At 38.8% G+C, this 20,443-nt stretch overlaps 1 protein-coding gene across 2 annotated transcripts in view; it reads right to left on the bottom strand.

The window, feature by feature from the left end:
* Positions 1-20,443, bottom strand: part of GTF2F2 (general transcription factor IIF subunit 2) — a 96,411-nt gene that overhangs the window by 15,141 nt on the left and 60,827 nt on the right. For both annotated transcript variants that reach the window (XM_054837513.1, XM_054837504.1), the window contains one exon: positions 1,284-1,383. In XM_054837513.1, coding sequence (XP_054693488.1) covers positions 1,284-1,383 — 100 coding nt within the window. The remainder of the gene's footprint in view (positions 1-1,283; positions 1,384-20,443) is intronic.

Genomic DNA, 20,443 nt, shown 5'->3' with positions numbered 1-20,443 from the left:
TTAGCAGGGACAGCTATGTAACCAATAAAAACATCACATTTAGGACATGAGAGCATCATCGCTTTTAAGAAGCCTGGTTACATCCTTGTTATACTCCCTGTATCTCACACAAGGTTTAAATTTCTGCAGTGATACCACAACAGCAGTATGCAACTGGAATAAAGGTTCAAAGATTGTCTCTGGGTTGAAGTCATACTGTTGTAATTATGCTCGTGTCAGGGAAATGGCACAGAATCCCACTAAAAAGAGAAGCTGTACATCACAGTAGCATCATAAAACAATATACTCATACAAAACTGCATTTAAATAGCAGGATATACCAGCGTGACTATTTTGGTTAAATGTCATTCCTTTAGCTCAAGTGGTTATATTGGTATGATTATCTATGTATAGCTCAGACTTTGAACACTAACTACTACAAAACAGTCCCATGAGAGAGAAACGATTATTTTTGGTTCTGTGGAAATAGACTGCTTTTCAGAATAATGCTTAAATATCATCCAGTATATTGTCATTTGTTTTATGTAAATAAAATCTTAATAAAAAGTGTAAAAGTTTAAATGACTAACAGAGTGACTCATTTTCAGTATGACTTAACATTTCTCACATTCAACAGTAGCAGCGATTATATATGCATACACACAAATTACTCAAAGAGGATCTTTAAGAAAAAGGACATTATAGTTTGTATGTACATCAACCGATCTGGAACAGCAGTGTGGGTGTAATATTGACAAAGCTAATGATGCAAATAACACGTACTATGAAGGTATGAAACTGTGAAAAATTATCAGCTGTTATTCTTTTCTACTTCTTGTCAGTTCCTGCAAAGGACTGGAAACTAATGATTCTTTTCAAGTCTCTTACCCACCTCCATATGATATTTTATTTGGCTCAAAGGAGTGCTTCTACATCTCATAGCACAAAACCAGAACTGCCTTTTATCCCCAAACTTCAAAATTACATTTCAAAAAAAAGACTAGAGGAAGAATGTAATAAAGACACTAGAAAAGGCTTGGGTAAAAGGCAGTCTGCCCTCCATCAGGCAATACGAGAGAGTTAGAGTTGGCAGACCTTAGCCCCAAGGATGATATTGGTCTTGAGACAGAAAGAAGATCCCCAGAAGACAAAATCAGGGAGAAACCAGACAACATGGAATGTTTCCAAAGACAGTGGCCAACTGCAAGCGAAAGGGCTGCACGACAGCAGCAGAGCGATTCTGGAGTCCTGAGCCAGACTCCTCCTGAAGAAGAGAAGAAGGGAAAATACTGAAAGCTACTTACATTATATTGATGATTAGCCACCGGTTTATAGTTCGTGGTTACGGCTTTGTCCAACTGCTGTGATAGCCTTACAGGTTTAGAAGATTCTTCTATCTGTAATCTGCAAAAGAAAAGAGAATTAATAAAAAGTTCAGACAAGCACACACTCAAAATGAATTCTAAAAATCTGCGAGTGTGAACCAGCCCTTATCAAAGGAGAGCTGCAAACAAATCATAAAGCAAAACAGAGGCACTCTTCTGAATTAAGTTTTTCCTACTCTTTTTTTGCTTGAGGATACTGTGAATTATTAGGACACTGTATGCTACAGAAGATACTGAAATACGGAAAACCAAGCAACTGTGAAGGGAAGACACTAAAAACCATGTCTGAACAAAAATGTCATTCCAAAAGCCTGACACTCAGGTGGAAGAAAAGCCCTCACTCTTAAACAAAGATCAAAACCAACCCAAACGAACCCAGAATCTCCCAGCTTACTCAACTGAGGGCTGAAAAAGCTTTTGATCCATCTCTGCTGACTCCCAGAGCACAGCTAAGATCAGACTCCACAACCTTCTCTTAGCTATTTTAATGTAAAAATATAAATCTCCATGACGTATCAGAGCACAAATAACTGTTTTATGAGTACTTTTAAAAACATGATGACAGAGAAATCCAGCCAGGTTCAAACCAATGTACAATCAAGTCTCAATCATACGGTTAACGAAAGGTGACCTTCAGTACTCTTCGGGAAAGACTCCGAGAAGGTCAGAGGTTGAGCGTATATTGTCAAGCTCATCCCTACGTAACTTAAAGCTTATGTATGATGGTGTAGGAGTGCTTCATTTACTTCAGGTTTAGCACTCAAGAATTACTACTTGAAATGAAGATGCGTGAAACCAAGCTTTAGACAGGTGCAGGATAACATCCCTTCAGAGAAAATAGCTTAATAGCTATAATTTATATAATTAAAATAAAACTAAATTATCATCAGTGAAGTTATTTTGCTTCCAAAGGTGTATCTTATAGGCAGAAGAGTCAATTTTCACTAAACACAATATAAGACTTTTAGACCAATAAGTGTACAGGGATGTTTGCTTCTTTCTGAAGAAAAATTAATATGGTGACGTTAATGCAAATAATAACTACATGTTTACTAATGTAAAACACAAAAGTGATAAAACAGACAGTACTTTAAAAAACACTGTAAATGTTTGAGATCACAGATTTCTTTTCGTAAAACTATAATATACACCCAAAAAGGTAAATTTGAATTCAGCATGTATGCTTCTGATTTAACACCTGAACAACCTAAATAAATTACATTTGACGTAAGCATTAAATTAAGAAATAAATTCTCTAGCTGTAGCAACTGGAAGTGAAATCAATCATCCTTCATAGCTAGTATTGCTGGACAGTAATTGCCGCCAGTTGTGTCTCATACACAGTTATAAACTTGCTTCCTCTTGAATCTTTGTAGACTTGTCATTTGTTCTATATTTTTAATTACCCTTAAGCAACCATTGTCTTGTAGTCTACATTTCTAAATTGGAAGGTACATCAGTGCTGCCTTCTGTCCAAATGCAGCATATTTTTTCTTGGCTTGATGGAAAATCAATCGGAAGGTAAATGAGCAATGAACGCTTTTTACTTGTGTTCTGGCAAATAAAGGTAGAAGTTTTTATCACAAGAGTTAATCTTTTGGCTTTCAATCTAATTAAATGATTTTAAAGATTTTATTGATCTGGTTACCAAAGGTCTTCTAAATTCAACGTTTCACAAAGAGGCACAGGCTAAAACTAAATCAATACCTTTTCTCCAAATCTGTCTTTTTCTCCATTTCTTCATTGCTGCTTTTTTTTTTTTTGTCTCAATGACTTTTTTATTTTTAAATAGTTTGGCTTTATTTTTGTAAAAAATCTTTTCTTGTAGTTCTTCGCCACTTTTCCTATTCTTTTGACCTGAGGAGTTTTTCAGTCCTCCCTCTCCCCCATTGTAGGTATTTTTCATCTCACTTCTTCCCTCTCACATTTTTCCTTTCCATAAAGGAGATTTCCTGTTCAACCTGTTTACTGATATTGCTGCTGTTCATGAGACAGGAGCTCCTGGAGATGAAATGGGAATTCTTGTTTCTCCTTTCCCCTTCAGGCCACTGCACCACCCCCTTCTTACTATCTTCAGATTTAGATATTTGATTTGCGATGTTATTCTTCCTTCTCATTACAGTTGCAGCACAGGTAACGGATAGAGAAGGTTCCTAACAATATTAAAATACATCAGATGGTCTCGTGTTTTCGGGGAGTGCTAGACTTTTCAACAGTGCCATTTCTCCATGATTAAACTCTCCTTGCGCGGGTCTTTATATCCATTACTCTTAACAATGTAAATTTACAATATCCTCCATTTCTTCAAGAAAATAGCCAAAGAACATTAGCCCTTCAATGATGAAATGGCAGAACACTGAAAATACAGATTGAACACCTCAGACTGTCCTCAGAAGGAAAAGCTTTAGAATGGTGATGCCAACCACCCTCCAGTTTCTTAATAATTAGGTATTTAAGCATGCAAACAATTGATAGCTCTTTAGCCTAGAGCCTGTCATCAACTTTGGAAACCACTCAATGTTGAAGGTCTCTTCCTGTTCTGGCATTTTAAAATTACAATACAGGAAATTTCATCACCCACTTCAGTGCAGCTTCCATAAATTAATCCTTCTTTACATAAAAGAACATTAGCAATTTTTCTTAACATTTTTCACTTGCCATGCAGGATATGCATTTCATTTTTTTTATTTTAACCTGCTAATTTCCAAATCAGTAGAAAACTAAATGTGTAGGAGAGCTAATGCACTTCTTAGAGGCCTCCAAAAGTTGATGGCAGTGAAGTTACATTTAACATGTGAAGTTCCCCAGCAAACAATCTGGAAAGCAAAGAAAAACGTCTTGCCTGCTTAGGAAACAGGATGAAAGCCTACCAAGTGAAAATGGAAAATCTAAGTTGGTTTGTGAAATGATAGAAGATTTCAGAAAGATCTACATGTACCAACTAACAAATGTATCAGCTACAAATGTCCATGTCTCTGAAGGAAATTTCAGAGATATCCCTGTTGTACTTCGAGGCTTCTTGCCAAAGGTTTCCAAATTACGACACATAGATCTTTGATGGTCTTTAGAAAACTGGCTATCAGTACAGTGCTATCTTTTTCTCCCCATTCCTAGCTGATAAATTTCTGTAGTGAGAACTAAAAATATATTACATCCCTGGTACTACTTTTTAATGCAAGCAATTGCAGAAGCTGCCACGTGCCAGTATGGAAATCTAAATGGGAAGCACGGTGACCCAGGAGGCAAACCTTTTTATTAATATGCATTTATTCTACACATGCATCTTGCTCTTCTCCCTAATGGCTGCCCCTCTCATTTCTTTTTCTGCAGTTTTCACGATCTCCTGGAGAATGACAGAGTCTCATGGTCCCTTCCTTCAACTGGGCTTCCATGCGGAATATGGTCACAAATGCAGAACAACAGCTGGTGCACATCTGGAGTTAGCCTCCCCAAAATGCACAAATACAGGTAAAGAGCAAGACAAATGTGCTATAAACCCCAAATTAGCAAATGATTCATTGTGTAGATGAAGCACTAAAATTGGCTTAGTGCATTACAAAGGGTGAAGACAAATAGCCTGTAATAATTTTGTCCAGATGATTTACTGGTGCAGACACTATTTGCAGGGAAAATATGGTGGTTTGTTTTATTAATTTTTTTTTTCAAAACCATGCCATAATTCTCCTATATTCAGAAAGTAGTATGTCTGGGTGAATATATTTGACTTTTTATATTTGTATAGCTGTTGTTTGAAAAAAAAAGATTGATGAAATACATATTTATATGTTCTAGTAATTATACACTCAAAAATTTATAACAAAAACTATGAATTAGGCATTACATTAGCCTTTTAGACCAATGTTTTAATGTGTTACAGATATTATTACTTCTCAATGCTCATTTCTTAAACAGAATTTAAAAAGCAGTATTAAACCAAAATATTATGAGGCAGTTTATACAGGGTTTTCTCAGAGTGGATCAGCTGAATCTTAATTGAAACTGTGGTAGGAATTAAAAAAAAAATCAATAGATATTCTGAGTCACTGGTGACACTGATTTAAAGGAGCAGTGGCTTTTTACCTATTACTCTTTATTATGATTTGCAGGAGTGTGACAGTTAAAAGCCTTAGTTATGGCACAGAACTACACACAACTCTCCAAGGAGTTAAATTTTCCACTTGACTCTCGTTGAAATAGCTAGCGCCATAATTCATGCTAATATCTGGCCTAAAAAATAAAAAGAGAATGCAGAGATTTTTTTTCCCAAATCTGCCAATAAATTAGCGATGGAGCAGCCACCAGCCTTCACACTGTGGTTTTGTCTTCCACCCCCAAGATCAAATATAGCTCTTCTGCCTTGAAATACAGCAACTAACCAGCATGGCATTGAATTCACCACAGTCATCTCCCAGCAAAATACATTTTATACTGCAACTCTGATTTGTCGTTGTGCCTAGAGTTGAGTAAGGGGAAAATACATTTGAACAGGCTGGAAATAATTATTTAGGACTTATCAACATGCAGCAGGCTCATAAATCGAGACAGATGAAGGAAGTATGTACATTCCTAGGAGGAGATGCTCAACGGCTTTGAAATACATGTATCTTCCAGCAATAAAAAATAAACCAAAAACCTTTAGAATAGATTATTTCCTCTGATTAATCTTCTGCCACAAAACAAATATTTCAAAGATTAGAAGGTATTAATCAGAAACACTGTTAGGGCTCGAATTCTTGACATTTCTAAAGAAATCATTGCAAGGACCCAACTGAAAAGTTTCAATACATTTTTGTGCTTGGCTGTATTTACCCAGGGCACCGGTAAGTAAGGAGCCAACCTCAACTGTTGCAAAAAAGGACAGATTAGTTTGCTTCTCTATCTGCAATATCACCTGATGGAGATGCACTGAAAAAGACCTGTCCTGCTGCCCAAAGCTTTGGAGGGGAAGAACCACAAACTCTCCAGCTCTGCAGCCCGCTGCATGGATGAATCTACTATTCTCCTTCAGATGCTGAGTGTTACTCCAGCTCACACACTCAGTCAAAGCAAAGTGAGTTCATCCCCATTTATAAAGACTAGACAGGCAGGCAGAGAAAAGGATAAGCTGAATGGAAATGGCATTAGGAAATGCATTTGCCAGCGTTAAATAATGAAATGTTTCAGATTATTAATATAGAATATGATTTATAACTAATTTTAAGTCCTGAAATCCTGGCATTTCAAGAAAAGTGCTGCAATTATTCTAAGTTCAGGAAACCTATTAGGCTTTTCTGAAGTTGACATCTTCAACTATATATGTTGAAGGCTGAGCAATGAATCATATGAATATAAGATAATTTCATGTCTAATATTGAGACAGGCACCACAGTCATAACTGAAGACTCCAATTCTACATATCTTTCTCCGGTATAGAACACAAGATGATATGAATGGCAATTCAATAATAAATAACAATTTCTTATGCATTTTATTTTCTGATTTGATAAAATGGGAACAATTTATTAAAACCACTAAGCTCCAATTTTTCATCTCTGAGTTTACTATTTCAAATGATTAAAAATCTTCTAGGCCGACGTTGTGAGGATAAATAATGTAAAGATAAAATAAGACAGACTTTAGCATTCTAGGAGTGATATATTTGAGTAACTTTATTATTTGATGCCCAAGTTTAAACATTTTAAGTCATGCCCTAATGCAACTACCATGAAGAAAATTATAAGATCTGCTTGACATCACAGATATTTTTAATCAAGCTCAGATGTGTCTATGGATACTTCCTCTAGAAGTGTCCTGATGAAGTCAGGCTCTGGTAGTGCCTGGTCCATACTGGGGACACAGTGGAAGAGTGTTATCTGAGGCTAAGCTTAAAAAGAAATCACAGCTCAGAGGTATCTTCTATGCAATGTGACTGCTAAGTGAGGTTGTAAGTAGCCCATCCATTAGTGTGGCTGATGAAGTTTGTTTCTTGTCTTTGCCTCCGTTAAGCTTGTCTGTCCAGGTTTGTGTCTCTGTTTTGTTTGTTGCTTCCTCCCTTTAGCCAACACCCCTTTTTGCACCAAAAGGGGTCCTTGACCAGCTACTCTTAAGGGCACAGATGCCCCTTCACCCTTGCAAAGCAGGGCAGCCTCTGCACCCTCCTTGCTCTTCCACGAGGACTTGGGTCATCCCAGCATCGCCTTCTTGCCAGATGAAAAAGCTCTTCCACCGCTGTCATGCTGTAGATCGATGGAAAGGCTTTGCACAATCAATCACAGAACCATAGAATCATTTAGGTTGGAAAAGACCTTTAAGATCATCAGGTCCAACTGTTAACCTAACAGTGCCAAGTCCACCACTAAACCATGTCCCCAAGTGCCACATCTACATGTCTTTTAAGTACCTCCAGGGATGGTGACTCAACCATGTCCCTGGGCAGCTTGTTCCAGTGATTGACAACCCTTTTGGTTGAAATTTTTTCTAATATCCAATCTAAACCTCCCCCGGCACAGCTTGAGGCTGTTTCCTCTTGTCCTTTCACTTATTGCAAAGAAATGAACATTTCCTTATTACAATTCACGTACTCTGGAAGAGCAGAGAAGTCTGCAGCTCTGTAGTTGTTGCAAATGTCAGGATTTTGCAGTTCTTTCCATCCTATGGTCATCATATTCAAGCAATTAGTGCCCAGAAGGGAAACAAACCCTCCATTATTGGTTCCTACCGTGCTTTCAACATTTTCTTAATTCACACACCACGAACGTCTCTGTTCTGCCCAGTTTTCAGCCCAACACAAATCCCAACACAAACTAGAAGGTCAAGTTCAATAACAAACAAAAGCAGAGCTAGAGGGGACAGTCTTCTCCAAGGACTAAGCCAGGGTGCAAATGCATCCATGCACGCTCCATTACATGTTGCATCTCTATATGTGGCACCTCATCATAGTTTCTAAGTGGATAAAACTACACGCGACAGTACATTTTTATACCAAGGTACTTATACATGTGGCTTATTCCAGTGACAGAAAGGTCTAAAACTAGGGTGAAGTAAAATCTGGATGTCCTTTTGCATTGCCCAGAGCATGTGGGGTACCTTGAGCACAGGCATGAGAGGAGGCATAAGACTGGCAGAGTGGCAAGGTATGCTGAGCAGAAGAAATTAGGCTGCATGCCAGAAGAAATGGGAATGCAGGTGAAATTTCACAGAGAGCTCTGAAGAGCCATGCAGGTGTACGTGATACACATAGGTCCCACATGAAAAAAGAGAGGGAGGCAACACAGAGACTGGAAGAGAAGCATGACACAATGGGAACATCCTGATAGGAAGAGGAGTCTGCTGAAATACTCCAGAAAAACAGCAAGTAAGGGGAAAAAGTAGGTTAAAAAGTGTTAGTTTCCCTTTGGGACATGCACAGAGGATCTACAGACCTCTACCTCTGAGCTAACCATCCGACATTGTCTGTACAGCAGTCTGTACAACACACGCAGATGTTTGTGTCCTGAATATGGGTAGGAATGAATAACCAGTGAAAGCCGTTCCTTGCTTCGGGGGCAGCACCAGGGATCTCACAAGCCCAGTACTAATACTACAGAAGGCGAAGAGTGGAGATCTAGGAAAAGCATTAGCAATCTAAGCAGAATAGAAAAAACCCAGCCCTTCAATTTTAACATGAGGATTATCCTCCTGAATTAAAGCCAGATGTATTCCTTTCAAAAGGATCACATATAATTTCAACTACGCGTGCACACATATTTTAGTCTTTCCTATCAAAAAAGATCCTTTAGGAAATGACTATACAATGTCACTTCTTCCTTTTTTTATGCTACCAGATGGTTTAGAAGGTAAGCTGGAAAAGAAAATAAAGACTGTATGGTTTTTGGGAGGGGTCAGACTTCTTGAAAATGTACAAATGAGCTTAAATACATGCAAAAAGATACTAAGTGTACTTATTTTATTTTTAAGGCAAAAGTGTAAGGAATAGTTTTATCTCCCCTGTTGCTCACTCAAGACTTCTTCTTGCTTTGCAGCCAGATGTTTGGAAATCTCTTGCCTCTTACTAAAAGGGAGTTTTATTCTAAATTGTCAACAAACAAAACCAAAACCAGCTGAGAAATAAAGTATTTGAAATAGCACTGACAAAATGCAGACTGCTAAAAACAACAGCATGGGTGAAAGGGTTAAACCCTGTAAGCGCTGAGCACTTTGAGTTTTGATCTAGGTGACAGATGATGTCTGTGCCCCTGAGATTTTTGAACAGGAACCTGGGATAACACATTTAAAGTCAAGCCCTGTTTCTAGCTCAGCACCCTGTTCTGCCTTGTACACCTTTCTGAAAATTATGCAGTTTGGAGTCCTATTCTTATCCCACCTTTGGGGACCTATATTGGTTCTATATTTTAGGTCCATCCTGACTACCCTGGGTTGCCCACTCTCCCACTGATATGAACAAACAACATGGTTGAAAGCGTGTGCGCCTGAACTCAAGAACTTGCAGCTATAAATTGTTTCCTGTTTAAGAAAAACTTTGCTATCATAAACCAATTACTGCCAATATTATACTTGGATGCCTGAGGAGATAAGAGGGAAGAAAAAAATCTGAGATCCTAATGCAAAAACCAAGACAAAACAGATCTTTAAAAATGAAGTTACCTTCAGGTATTTATGTATTTTAAAGACAGAAATGACCATTATAATCATGAAATGATAATCTAAATTTTTCTCCTGTGTACTACTGACTGAAGAGTATCCAGTAATACCTCAGGCTTATAATTTCAATTTCACTACGCTACAACATTTATAGAAAAACATTCTGTCATGATTCGAAAAAACAGAAATGAAGAAGAATCACCATATGTCTATGCCTTTTTACCATGTTTTTAAAGATAAAGTCTCCATTCCCACTTCCAAAGATGCAGTTTCCTTTCCTGCTCCCATTTTCCTCAGTTCCCAAATTTCTCTGTAACAAATAGATTTGTTAGATGCTATTTCAATTTAGATTTTAGAAGAGGAATTTTAAATTCTCAATTATTTATTATTTCTAAAAGTAAAATAAATAGACTTGTCTCAAAAGCACATAATGTTCATTTTCCTGCCAAAACTAATCTGCAGTGCTTGTTGTTGCTTTGAAACCAATGGCATAAATAATGGAGAATTGTAAGTCCAGGCAACACAAAGCCAAACACTTCTGTCGGTGCCTGCAGATCCAGAAAGTGTGTAACATTTGCTAATGGGAACAAGAAAGGAGAATTTTAGGAAGAACTCTGTTAGACAGAAAGGTACATCTTTATCATACCCTGAAAGGCCCAAGTCTTGAATTACTGGTAAAAAGGTGGATGATTTACAAGCTCAGCCAATTCACTCTGCAATGAAACCACTCACAGCTAAAGAGAAGCTGGAAAGAAAGAGGCAGACTGTTGGCTACAAGTCCTCAAATGAAAAAAAAAAACCAAAACCCAAAACAACCCTACAGCATCTCAGCTAACTCTCCTCAGTCTGCTTCTCCTCCCCTTCTGCAAAATGTCTTTAGGGAGTTACAGCTGCCAGCACTCTGCCTCCGACTACGCGCTCCCATCTCTAAAACTCCACTTCCCAGATACCTCACCACTCCCCCGATAGCTTTGCAAACAGCCACGGCATCTGGCTCCGTTGGGGATGTTCCAGTTAAAATTTACTGTAAACAATTTAACAGTTTGTGGCAATCTGGGAAACATTTGGATTGCTTCCCTAGAAAACCTAGCTGGCTCAAATCCTCGAGGTTTTTCTCTGCCTGTTCCTTAGCTTGCAGACCTAAAATACTAGATAGCAGAATGCCTTTTTGAGGACATCCACCTCCTTTCTGTTAAAATAAACTTGGAAACAACCAGTGAGGTACTGCTGCAAAGGGCACTGAAACGAAACTGCTGGGAGAATGCACTGCGCATGCCTATGTGTTAATGTGTCAATGACTACAGACTGCCATCCATAGCTTAAAAGGTAATCTGGCTACTGTTAAACAGCTTAACCATATGCTTGCACTAAACCGCTGAATTAGCTTACACTGACCTGCTGAATTAACCCACCCAACACTCTTCCCTGCAAGCAAAGAGAACTAAATTGTTGTAAATTGAACTCTGGAAACACTCTTAATCCAAAAAAAAAAAAAAAAAGAAGCAGCATTAAGTTAAAAAGAAAAGCTGAGTAGGCTTAGCAACGCTAGGAACTCTACGCTATGAACAACAGAGCAAACACAGGAAGGGAAAGAAACCTGTATTTCTCCTTAGTTTATGTGAAAAAGCAGTGTTGCTTATCCTCCAACTGGAAAACTTACCAGTTTCTCCTGCAAGCCACAGAAGAAAAAAAAAAAAAGAAAAGTAACACAGCAAACCGAAGAGCAGACACAAACATGTATCGGTTAAAGCAGAAACTAGATTTTTTTTTTTTTAAAGTTTGATCATCATTCTTTCAGCCAACTGTATTTCCTTTGCCAATCGTATAACACCGCTGCTCTGCTGCATTTGTTCAAATACTTTAATTACATTTTACCTCCCTCCTATTTTGCAAAACAAATGCTTCCTCAGCTCCCTCTCCTGATACATTACATACCTGCCCACCTCCGCTTGAAAATCGCTGCTACGACATCCCTCAGCTGTTGTTCGTGCTCTCACAAGCAGAGCAAGGGGGTACGTGGCTGCGGCAAAGCCAGACGCAGAAACCAGCCGTGCGGAGGGAGCCCAGCGAGCAGGAATAGGGGTGGGAGCTGCTGGGCTGCTCTCTGGCTGGAAGGTGATGGCAATGGGGTGAGCAGAGCCACCGTGGGGCTGCCCGGTGTGAAGGATGGCTTTACACCAGCCCTGCATCATTCAGCCTGGCTCAAGTCGCCCTCCCTGAGGTCTGCTCTTTGAAATCTGGCTGCAGAGGGCAAACGTGAGCATTATGTTCTTAAAAAGCCTTACTTGGCTCCTGTTAATCATCACTGGGGCATACAGTACTCATCACAGCCACAGCTGTATCGCCATTAGCCCCTGCATAAGAGCTCAGTATTTTGAGAACACCTTCAGGATCAGGAGGCTGTGGCTCAAGACTCAGCTTCAAGCTCTGCTACAACTTTAAACCAACAATTCTCAAAGTTATTTCAAAAAAGTCTTTCCAATACTTTCTTTTAAAAACACACCAATGACCACAAGGCACAGCAAGGACATGGCTAGGTTTTGAGGCAACTGAGCCCAGAAAGCATAAGATTTCATTTTGCATTTAAAAAAAAAAATTAAACTAACTTTGCCTTTGTTTGGGGGAAAAAAACAACAATGTAAGCTTGGTAGCTCAGAACACTGTCTTTTGAACACTCCCTAGAGAGCTTATTTGTTAAGAAATAAACTTAGCTCCATGCACTTCTGAGCTCTGCTCCGTTAGTATTCTCCTCTTAATTAGAGATTTTCAGAAGAGTGTCTGTTATTTGTGAACATGAAGAAACTCACCCAGACTTTGTGAAGCCGTACCTATTCTGTTATTAAATAAAAAAATTCAAAGATTTGATTATAGATTCGTCTGGCATGACAAATTCCAAAACCAGTTAATGGCTGAAGCACAAACGTTGTCTAGCTTCCCTAATAGAAGCTGGATAATTGGATTTGTGCATAAGATCTGTGTGAAAGCAGACTCCATGCATGTGTAATTTGGTTGAGTACATCCTCCACAGGAAAAAAAAAGTCTTGAAAGAAGCTTCAGGACCATTATATTTTAAAGTGCTCTGCATAGTTTTTCTTAATTATACCTAGTGGAACCTGGTCTAGTGGAGGGTGTCCCTGCCCACGGCAGGGGGGTTGGAACTAGATGATCTTTAAGGTCCTTCCCAACGCAAACCATTCTGTGATTCTATGATTCTACCTAAGGCTACAATAAAAAAAAATAAATGTATGCAAGAAGAAATGCTCCACGCAAGTTTCATTGGTTTGTCATAAACCTGCATGGAACTGAATTTAGCAGTCAGTAACCCAAACATGAAATATAATATACTGTGAAACTATTATTATTGAGAAAAGAGTATGGTTTTCCAAAAACTTCTACAATTTTTAATTCAGCATGCATCCCTGTATCAAGTGGCAGTGTAAAACAGCATATCTTGGTGTACTGGGCCTGGCTGGGATGGGGTTAACTTTCCCTGTAGCAGCCCATACAGTGGCCGTGGCGGTGTTGGTAAGGCATCCATGCGTTGGCTGCTGCTGAGCAGCACCCGCACAGGACAAGGCTGTCCCTCCAACACCCCCAAGGGCCGGGATGCTGGGGGGGGGCAAGAGGTTGGGAGGGCACACAACAGGGAGCGCTGACCCCAACTGACCAAAGGGATGTCCCATGCCATATGACATTGTGCTCAGCAATAAGCTTTTTGATCTTATTTTCTCCCCCCGTCCTGCTGAGGAGAGAGGAGGTGAGAAAGCAGCTGGGTGGCTGTCTGGTGGCCAGTCAAGGTCAACCCACCCCTTGGAAATGCTAATAAATTTGTTACTTTTTACAAAAAGTTACCTTGGGATTAGAGACTTTGAAAGCTGAAATTTTTTTAAAAAACATTTAACACTGATGTGGGAAGTACTCTGTACTAAGCAATGCACATACCGCTGTCTCCAGAGGATACACAGCAGTAAATATAGGTCAGCCCGGAACAATGTGTACTGCCAGGTATCTGCTCTCTCCAGTGGCATACATGGTATATTTTTAGGAATAATCAAAGTATATCACATATACTTACTACTTTACAAAAAGGCAGCTTTTATTTTCACCACTCATATGTCTCTTAATAGGTTCCTTTCTTTTTACAAAATCCTATCACCTTAAAGTACGAGTATTAATTTTCTTCGCATATTAACTACTGGCTTTGTAAAAAAATAAAGTTAAGACCAGCTCTAGGGGAAGCAGGAAACAAACAATCTTTTGTGAAATTACGACATTTGACAGCTTTGGAGCTGGTGGTCAGTGTTGAAATTGTGTGGGAGATCGATTTTTAAATTCTAGCCCTAAGTCCAGAGGAGCTAAGGACGCTCTAGAGAGAAGAGCTGGGAAACAGAATCACTTAAAAGAAAGAAACAGTTGTAGGAAATATTTAATTCTCAAAATGCAGAGAACAGTTGAGCAATTACTCAGAAATTTAAGAAGCCTCACAGGTTTCTTCCAAAGGGATAGTTTTGTATCATGTTATTTCTGCAATATTTTTCAGATTACTTGCTCTACTCCACCACATACTTTAATTTTATTAACTCCCCAAGATTTTGGAGGATTCCCACACTCTTCAGTGTGCAAGGAAATGGAACATAAATTACCTATCACTTTCCCATCTTTATTGCTTGCAGCATCTGTACCTAGAGCTGCAAACCTTTTGTGTTTGTGGTAAGTGGGGAGAAGAAAGCTGTGTCTGCTAGCAGGTTTCTTCAGCTATACAGACACTCAAGACTCCTATGGCAATTCATCATTTCAGCCTAAGTAGTTCCTGCTTTAGAGGTTACAGGATTGTCTGAGCTGAAGGAAACAGCTACTATGCACTGTATTCTTTCCCGCATTTGGCTTAGCAGAAACAGAACACAAACAGCTTTTCTGGCCTTGATAATTTTGGAAAATCCTTCATTCTGAAGAAAAAAAGCAACTTCTTTTTCACAATGGGAAAAATGCCAATGTATGCGAAACACTGCTATAATTAATTTGAAATTCCTCTCCACTTCACAAATTAAGAAAATAATTTGCCATCATTTCTTCTCAAGTGCAAACTCTATTAATGGCTGCATGAAAACTAGGTTTGCAAAAGGGACCAGCAGTACACAGCTTTAAATAATAATAATAAAAAAAAGTAATGAAAAATAATAATATATGAAAACACCAAATTACAAAGAATGTGGTTTTAAACACCATGCCTTTACAATAGGTGTTCTGGTATGCACTATCCAGGCTAACACATGAAATAAACACCTTACTGTAATGAAATACAAACAACCCGAAATGGAACTTCTCCCTTTGCACATGTTCCACGACAGACGGTACTGGAGTGGTATTTGCTGCAAACCAGATTAAATCAGTTTTAGAAACCGAATTCCATCAATGAACAGATTGCACCATCTGCTTCTACTAATATACATTAGAGAATGTGTATTTTCCATAGCTGCATATTTACTCTGTAATAGGAAGACTACGAGACAAATAGGTATAGCTTAGCCACAGAACGACTGAAAAGCATCATCATTTGTGGATGTCAAGGGTGTAAACAAAAAAGCACTTAAGTTATTTGAAGGCTGCGCAATGAAGTAATGAAACGAAATTAGGCAAAGGAAAATTTAAGCGGCACACTGGGACACTAACAGTCATTGCAGTGATGAGAGAAATACAAATGCAAAAAGCGTAGATGTAATAAAGTTTCTTACTAATAACTTGTGTAAGAAAACAGAAATAATCTTCCAACCAAAGCCTAAGTAGAGCTGGCTGGAAATCTGAATTTTATTACACGTTTTTTGTGCTTTCAACAAAAAAAAAACTGAATCAGGAGGTAAGCCAACATTTAAAGTTTTCATGGAAGAGAAATCCTTCAAAATTTTGTTTTGGAAACCCAAACATGATGTTCCCACAACAAAATATGCTTTCCCAGTATCCTCAGCAGCTGCTGACTGGAATTAATGCACTCCCTGTCATTTCACAACTACCACAGCTTGCTGTGCTGACAAAACTGAAAAAAATTACCTTCAACCCCAGCCCAGGGGCTGCCAGGGCATCCACGGTGCCTCGTCTCTGGCAGTCCAGCTGTGTGAGCTGCTTGGGAATGCCAGAGCCCAGGTGCTCCCAGGCCGGCCAGCTCCCCATGCCACCCACCCACCGTCAGGGCAACCTGCCAGATGACTTCAGAAATGCTGTCATTTCACACATAAGACCCCTTCTTATAAGCAGCTGAAAAGCCAGGCTGATACATCGGTTAAATGCTCATCTGATACACCGACATCACAGAAATGAACCTGAGCTAAATGCTTGAGAAGCCACGGTGAGATTTCAGCATTATTATTCTATGCACCCACGTATCCTCAGTAGTGAGGATAATTATTTCCAGGCCAGTAAGATCCTGCAATTAATGAAACAATATTTCATTACATATGGCAGTCCTCTCTTCTTTGTAAGGCCAGTAAAGGAAACAAGAACAAAACACTGTCATGCCCCAATATAAATTCACAGAGGTATGGAACAAGTTATGTTGTAAGAGAAAACAAAGTACAGTAGGACTCTTCAGGGCTGGAAAAGAGAAAAATGAAACATGAAGGTATGACTGAGGTCTAAAAAATTATTTGGTCCAGGAAGAGTGTAAATAGGGAACAACTGTATGATTTGAATACCAGAACTAGTAAGCATTACATTCATAAAACAGGGAAATTCAAGGAAAGCAGGTTTTCACTCAACTTGTAAATAAATGATGGAACTTCATGCTGCAGGATATTATGGATGCTAAAAGCGTGTATAGGTTCAAAAGGATAAATTCCTGAAAGATAACTGTATTGGTGGCTGTTAAACACCAGGGCAACTCAACAGTCCTCGAGGTACGAGCTGCTGGAGAGTCAAAGACTGTGCAGAGGAACTATCAGCAGGTGCTTGGCCGGTTCTAATAGTCTTCTCTAAGCCACCCATTCCTGGTAACTGTGATATCTGGCGCTATGGCTTTTGCTCTGACCTGGCACAGACAGTCTTAAATTCAGGCATAAAATATGTTATATGCATCTGATATAATACTATGTGTATCACAGGACAAGCATAACAAGCTGGATTTAACAGGAAAACTGCAGAGTCTCTGTACTCTCCCTTTTCCTTGAGCAGTGTGAGGATGTAAGGTATGTCCTCCAGGGCATATCAAAAGGGAGCAGCCACAGCAGAGTCTCGCCTTTTTAACTACAGTAAGTCTGTAAGAAACAGATGAAGAGTTGGATGTGCTAAGCGCTCACTCCAGCTCAGTAAAACTGACAATCCAGAAAGAGAAAACATATCAGACATTGTTGTGATTTCTTCTCACTCACTTGAAATGACAGTCCTGAGAAATGTTAATTACTGGGCCAGTAATCAAATGTCATAAACAGCTACAGTAGATGAGAAAGAAAAGAAAAAAAGAATTTTAATGTCATTCCAAATGTGTGGTAGATTTAATTAGCTTCTGCTCAAAGGTACCTCTTAACAGAAGGATGGGATCCAATACAAGGACACAAAGGCATGTATTGTTGCAATCCTGTTGTTGGAAATAAGTCTAAAAGATAGAAGAAAAACTGAAAGGAAGACTTTCTGGGTTGAGTAAGTATTATTTCAAAAACAAGGCTTTCAACTTTAGAGTCTTGGAGGGAAGAAGAATCTCATGTGACCCATACAGACAAAGGAAAGTAAGATGAACCTGGATTTTGCCTGAAGCTGGGAAGTGACTGTGCCACAGAATTTCTGGCAGGACATGCAGAGGAACACCATCGGTTCACTCTCCAAATCTGGAGTGGTTGGCTTCTTCATACATTTATTTCCCCACCAGAAAACACGGCATAAAATTGACCATCTAAAATGCAATGTCTTTCATGACCCTGGGATACAGACATATCACACAGGGTATTAACGACTCCCACCGGGCCATGCCCTGAACATGCACATAGACAGAGGTACCACTTTGGAATAACATGAAGGCTAAAAAGTTAAGCCAAAAAGAGACAGCAGAGGAAAAAAAGTGAAACATTTACTCCTGCTGGCCAATGAAACAGCAGAGAAATTAAATTACTCACTCAAAATGGACATCCACAACAAAGCTGGGTATTTACACTCTGATAGGATAGAACTAAAACGAAATAAAAAAGAAAGTTTGGGGGTTGCTACATTTAAGTAGGATAAAGTAACATACTCGTGACCTGATGAGGACAGTCTCAAGCAGGGAACCCTATGCATCTGTACAGATATTCATGTAGCTTCAGATAGGCCCATCTCCCAAAGCTAAAGAAAATGAAGAATGCAAATGTAGACAGAAACATGTTACAGAAAAATGAGAGGTTTTTTAAATAACCCAGAAGCCACAATTACATAAATAAAAGAGAATTTCTTCTAAAAAGGAGTAAAGGCACAAAACAGAGGAAAAAAGATAACCAACAAATAGAAGAGAGAGGCCAACAGCCAGCCATCGTAAGCTACTAATTTTCTGTACTTCACATAGGAGATTAGGGACATCAGACAGATTTCTTCCTCATATACTGGGGGATCTTAGGCAAAACACATTCATTTGTAGGTGGAGATAGTGAAGCTTTAATCTCTATGCAGAATTCAAAAGAGGGCATCCTCGAGGCTATTTCAATGAGGAACATAAACTGTTGATGGAGTCAAGTATTTCTTTCTCATAATCTTATTTATTTAAAAAAAAAGTCTGTAACTTCATTTTCCTTGGAGATGGGCTACTAGCTGCTTGTTTTGAGTCATTTACTTTGACGGAGTTGTTTCCAAAGGGCTCCTATCTACTGCAGCCAGAAGCTATGTCTGAACAAGACGATTCTCTTGTCAGCTGGCTTTTGTATAGCTTTAAATCCTCTAAACCTGACTTTTCTCTCCCTTCTTTATTAATATTGCCATGAACTGGAAGTAATTCTGCATCTTGCCAAAACATTCTGAACAAAACCAAAGCAAAACACTATTTTTTAAAGTAAGGAAGATGCCTATACTTTGAATGAAAACCACTGATTTATCTTAATAGAAGGCAAAAAGGAAGTGTGTGCTAATTGCCTGGTCCCTGACAGCTCAGAGCAGATGATCCTTTTTAGTCTCAATTCCTTTCACAGGGGACTTCACATTTCACACTCAAAACTGAAGACAAAGCCAGGTTCAATTTATTTTATTCAGACAGTAACTGAGTCCAGGGACCTTGCTTATGTTCACAGTGATTAATGAAGAGATGCAACTGTCAAGCCAGTGTGAAAAGCCAGGTTATCCGAAGAGCACTTGGGTGACAAAGCAAGCTTAATCATTCTGAAGGCAGCATTCCAGAATGGGAGGCTTCCACCTTGCATTTTGTTTCAGGAAAAAACCCCACCTTTATAACAGTATTTTCTTTGCTTACATAGTAGAGACAGACCAGTGAGAAAGGCAAACAAAAATAATTTAAAAAGCAAACCAAGTATTATACGACCACAAAATATAGCTAAGACAGGATTCTGCACCAGCATTAAAGGGCTGGATTTAATACTTGCTGCACCCGATCGAAGTCCTCCTCCTTGATTTGATAGGATTTACCTCCTAATAACCACTTGGTTTATGTAGCAAGTCATGAATTCAAAACATCGTTTAATTTTTGCCTTTTAAATTTAACCAAATAAATGTCTCTTACATCAGACGCTTTTTATGTAGACACACAAATACATCAAAAGGCCTATATAAACATCAAAGCTGACCGTGTAACAAGATGTTTCCCTTGCTTCCAAAAAGGACATGGGTCTTTCTGAACTTAGTAAGAGCTCATGTGCTTGCTTTCTAGCAAGTTTTGGGCATTTCTAGCAAGTTTTGCACATCTCTACCAAGTATTACTTCTACTTTGCACTTATCAGGTTTCCTAAATCCCCAACTTGAACTCTATGTTTATTCTTTTATTAAAATAATGGCATATGGGACATTTGGGCAAATATGGTTATAAATCTTCTTCATCATCTCTGGATGATACATAGGACACTTGTGCTTCACTCATTAGTTTCTGAAATTGATCTGCCTGTAATCTATGTAACTCCAAATTACTTCATGCATAATTAGGCGCTTCCTGATTTTCATTACTCATGTTTATCTCTGTAATATTTACACAGCACCAATCATACAGCTGCCCATGTACAGATTGGAACACATCACTAATTACATACGTTTAATTTGGTTGTATTCCTCTACAAGAGAGGATATTGTTTTCAAAGGCCTTGTTCCAGCCTCATCACCCAGATGTTCAGGGACCAAGAAGTCCCTGAGGTGTATAAACTCATTTGAATTTACTGACCCTTTCAGAGAAATAAAACCACAAGTAAAATATGTATGCCATTTTAGTTCCTAACCTGTCTGTCTACAGCTAAAACATACCAGCTTGGATTCACTAGAGCTGGTAACACTTTACCTGCGATTCCTTACATACT

Source organism: Grus americana, chromosome 1 (assembly GCF_028858705.1).
Source record: "Grus americana isolate bGruAme1 chromosome 1, bGruAme1.mat, whole genome shotgun sequence".
Taxonomy (NCBI): Eukaryota; Metazoa; Chordata; class Aves; order Gruiformes; family Gruidae; genus Grus; species Grus americana.
This window is presented reverse-complemented; position numbering and strand designations above follow the sequence as displayed.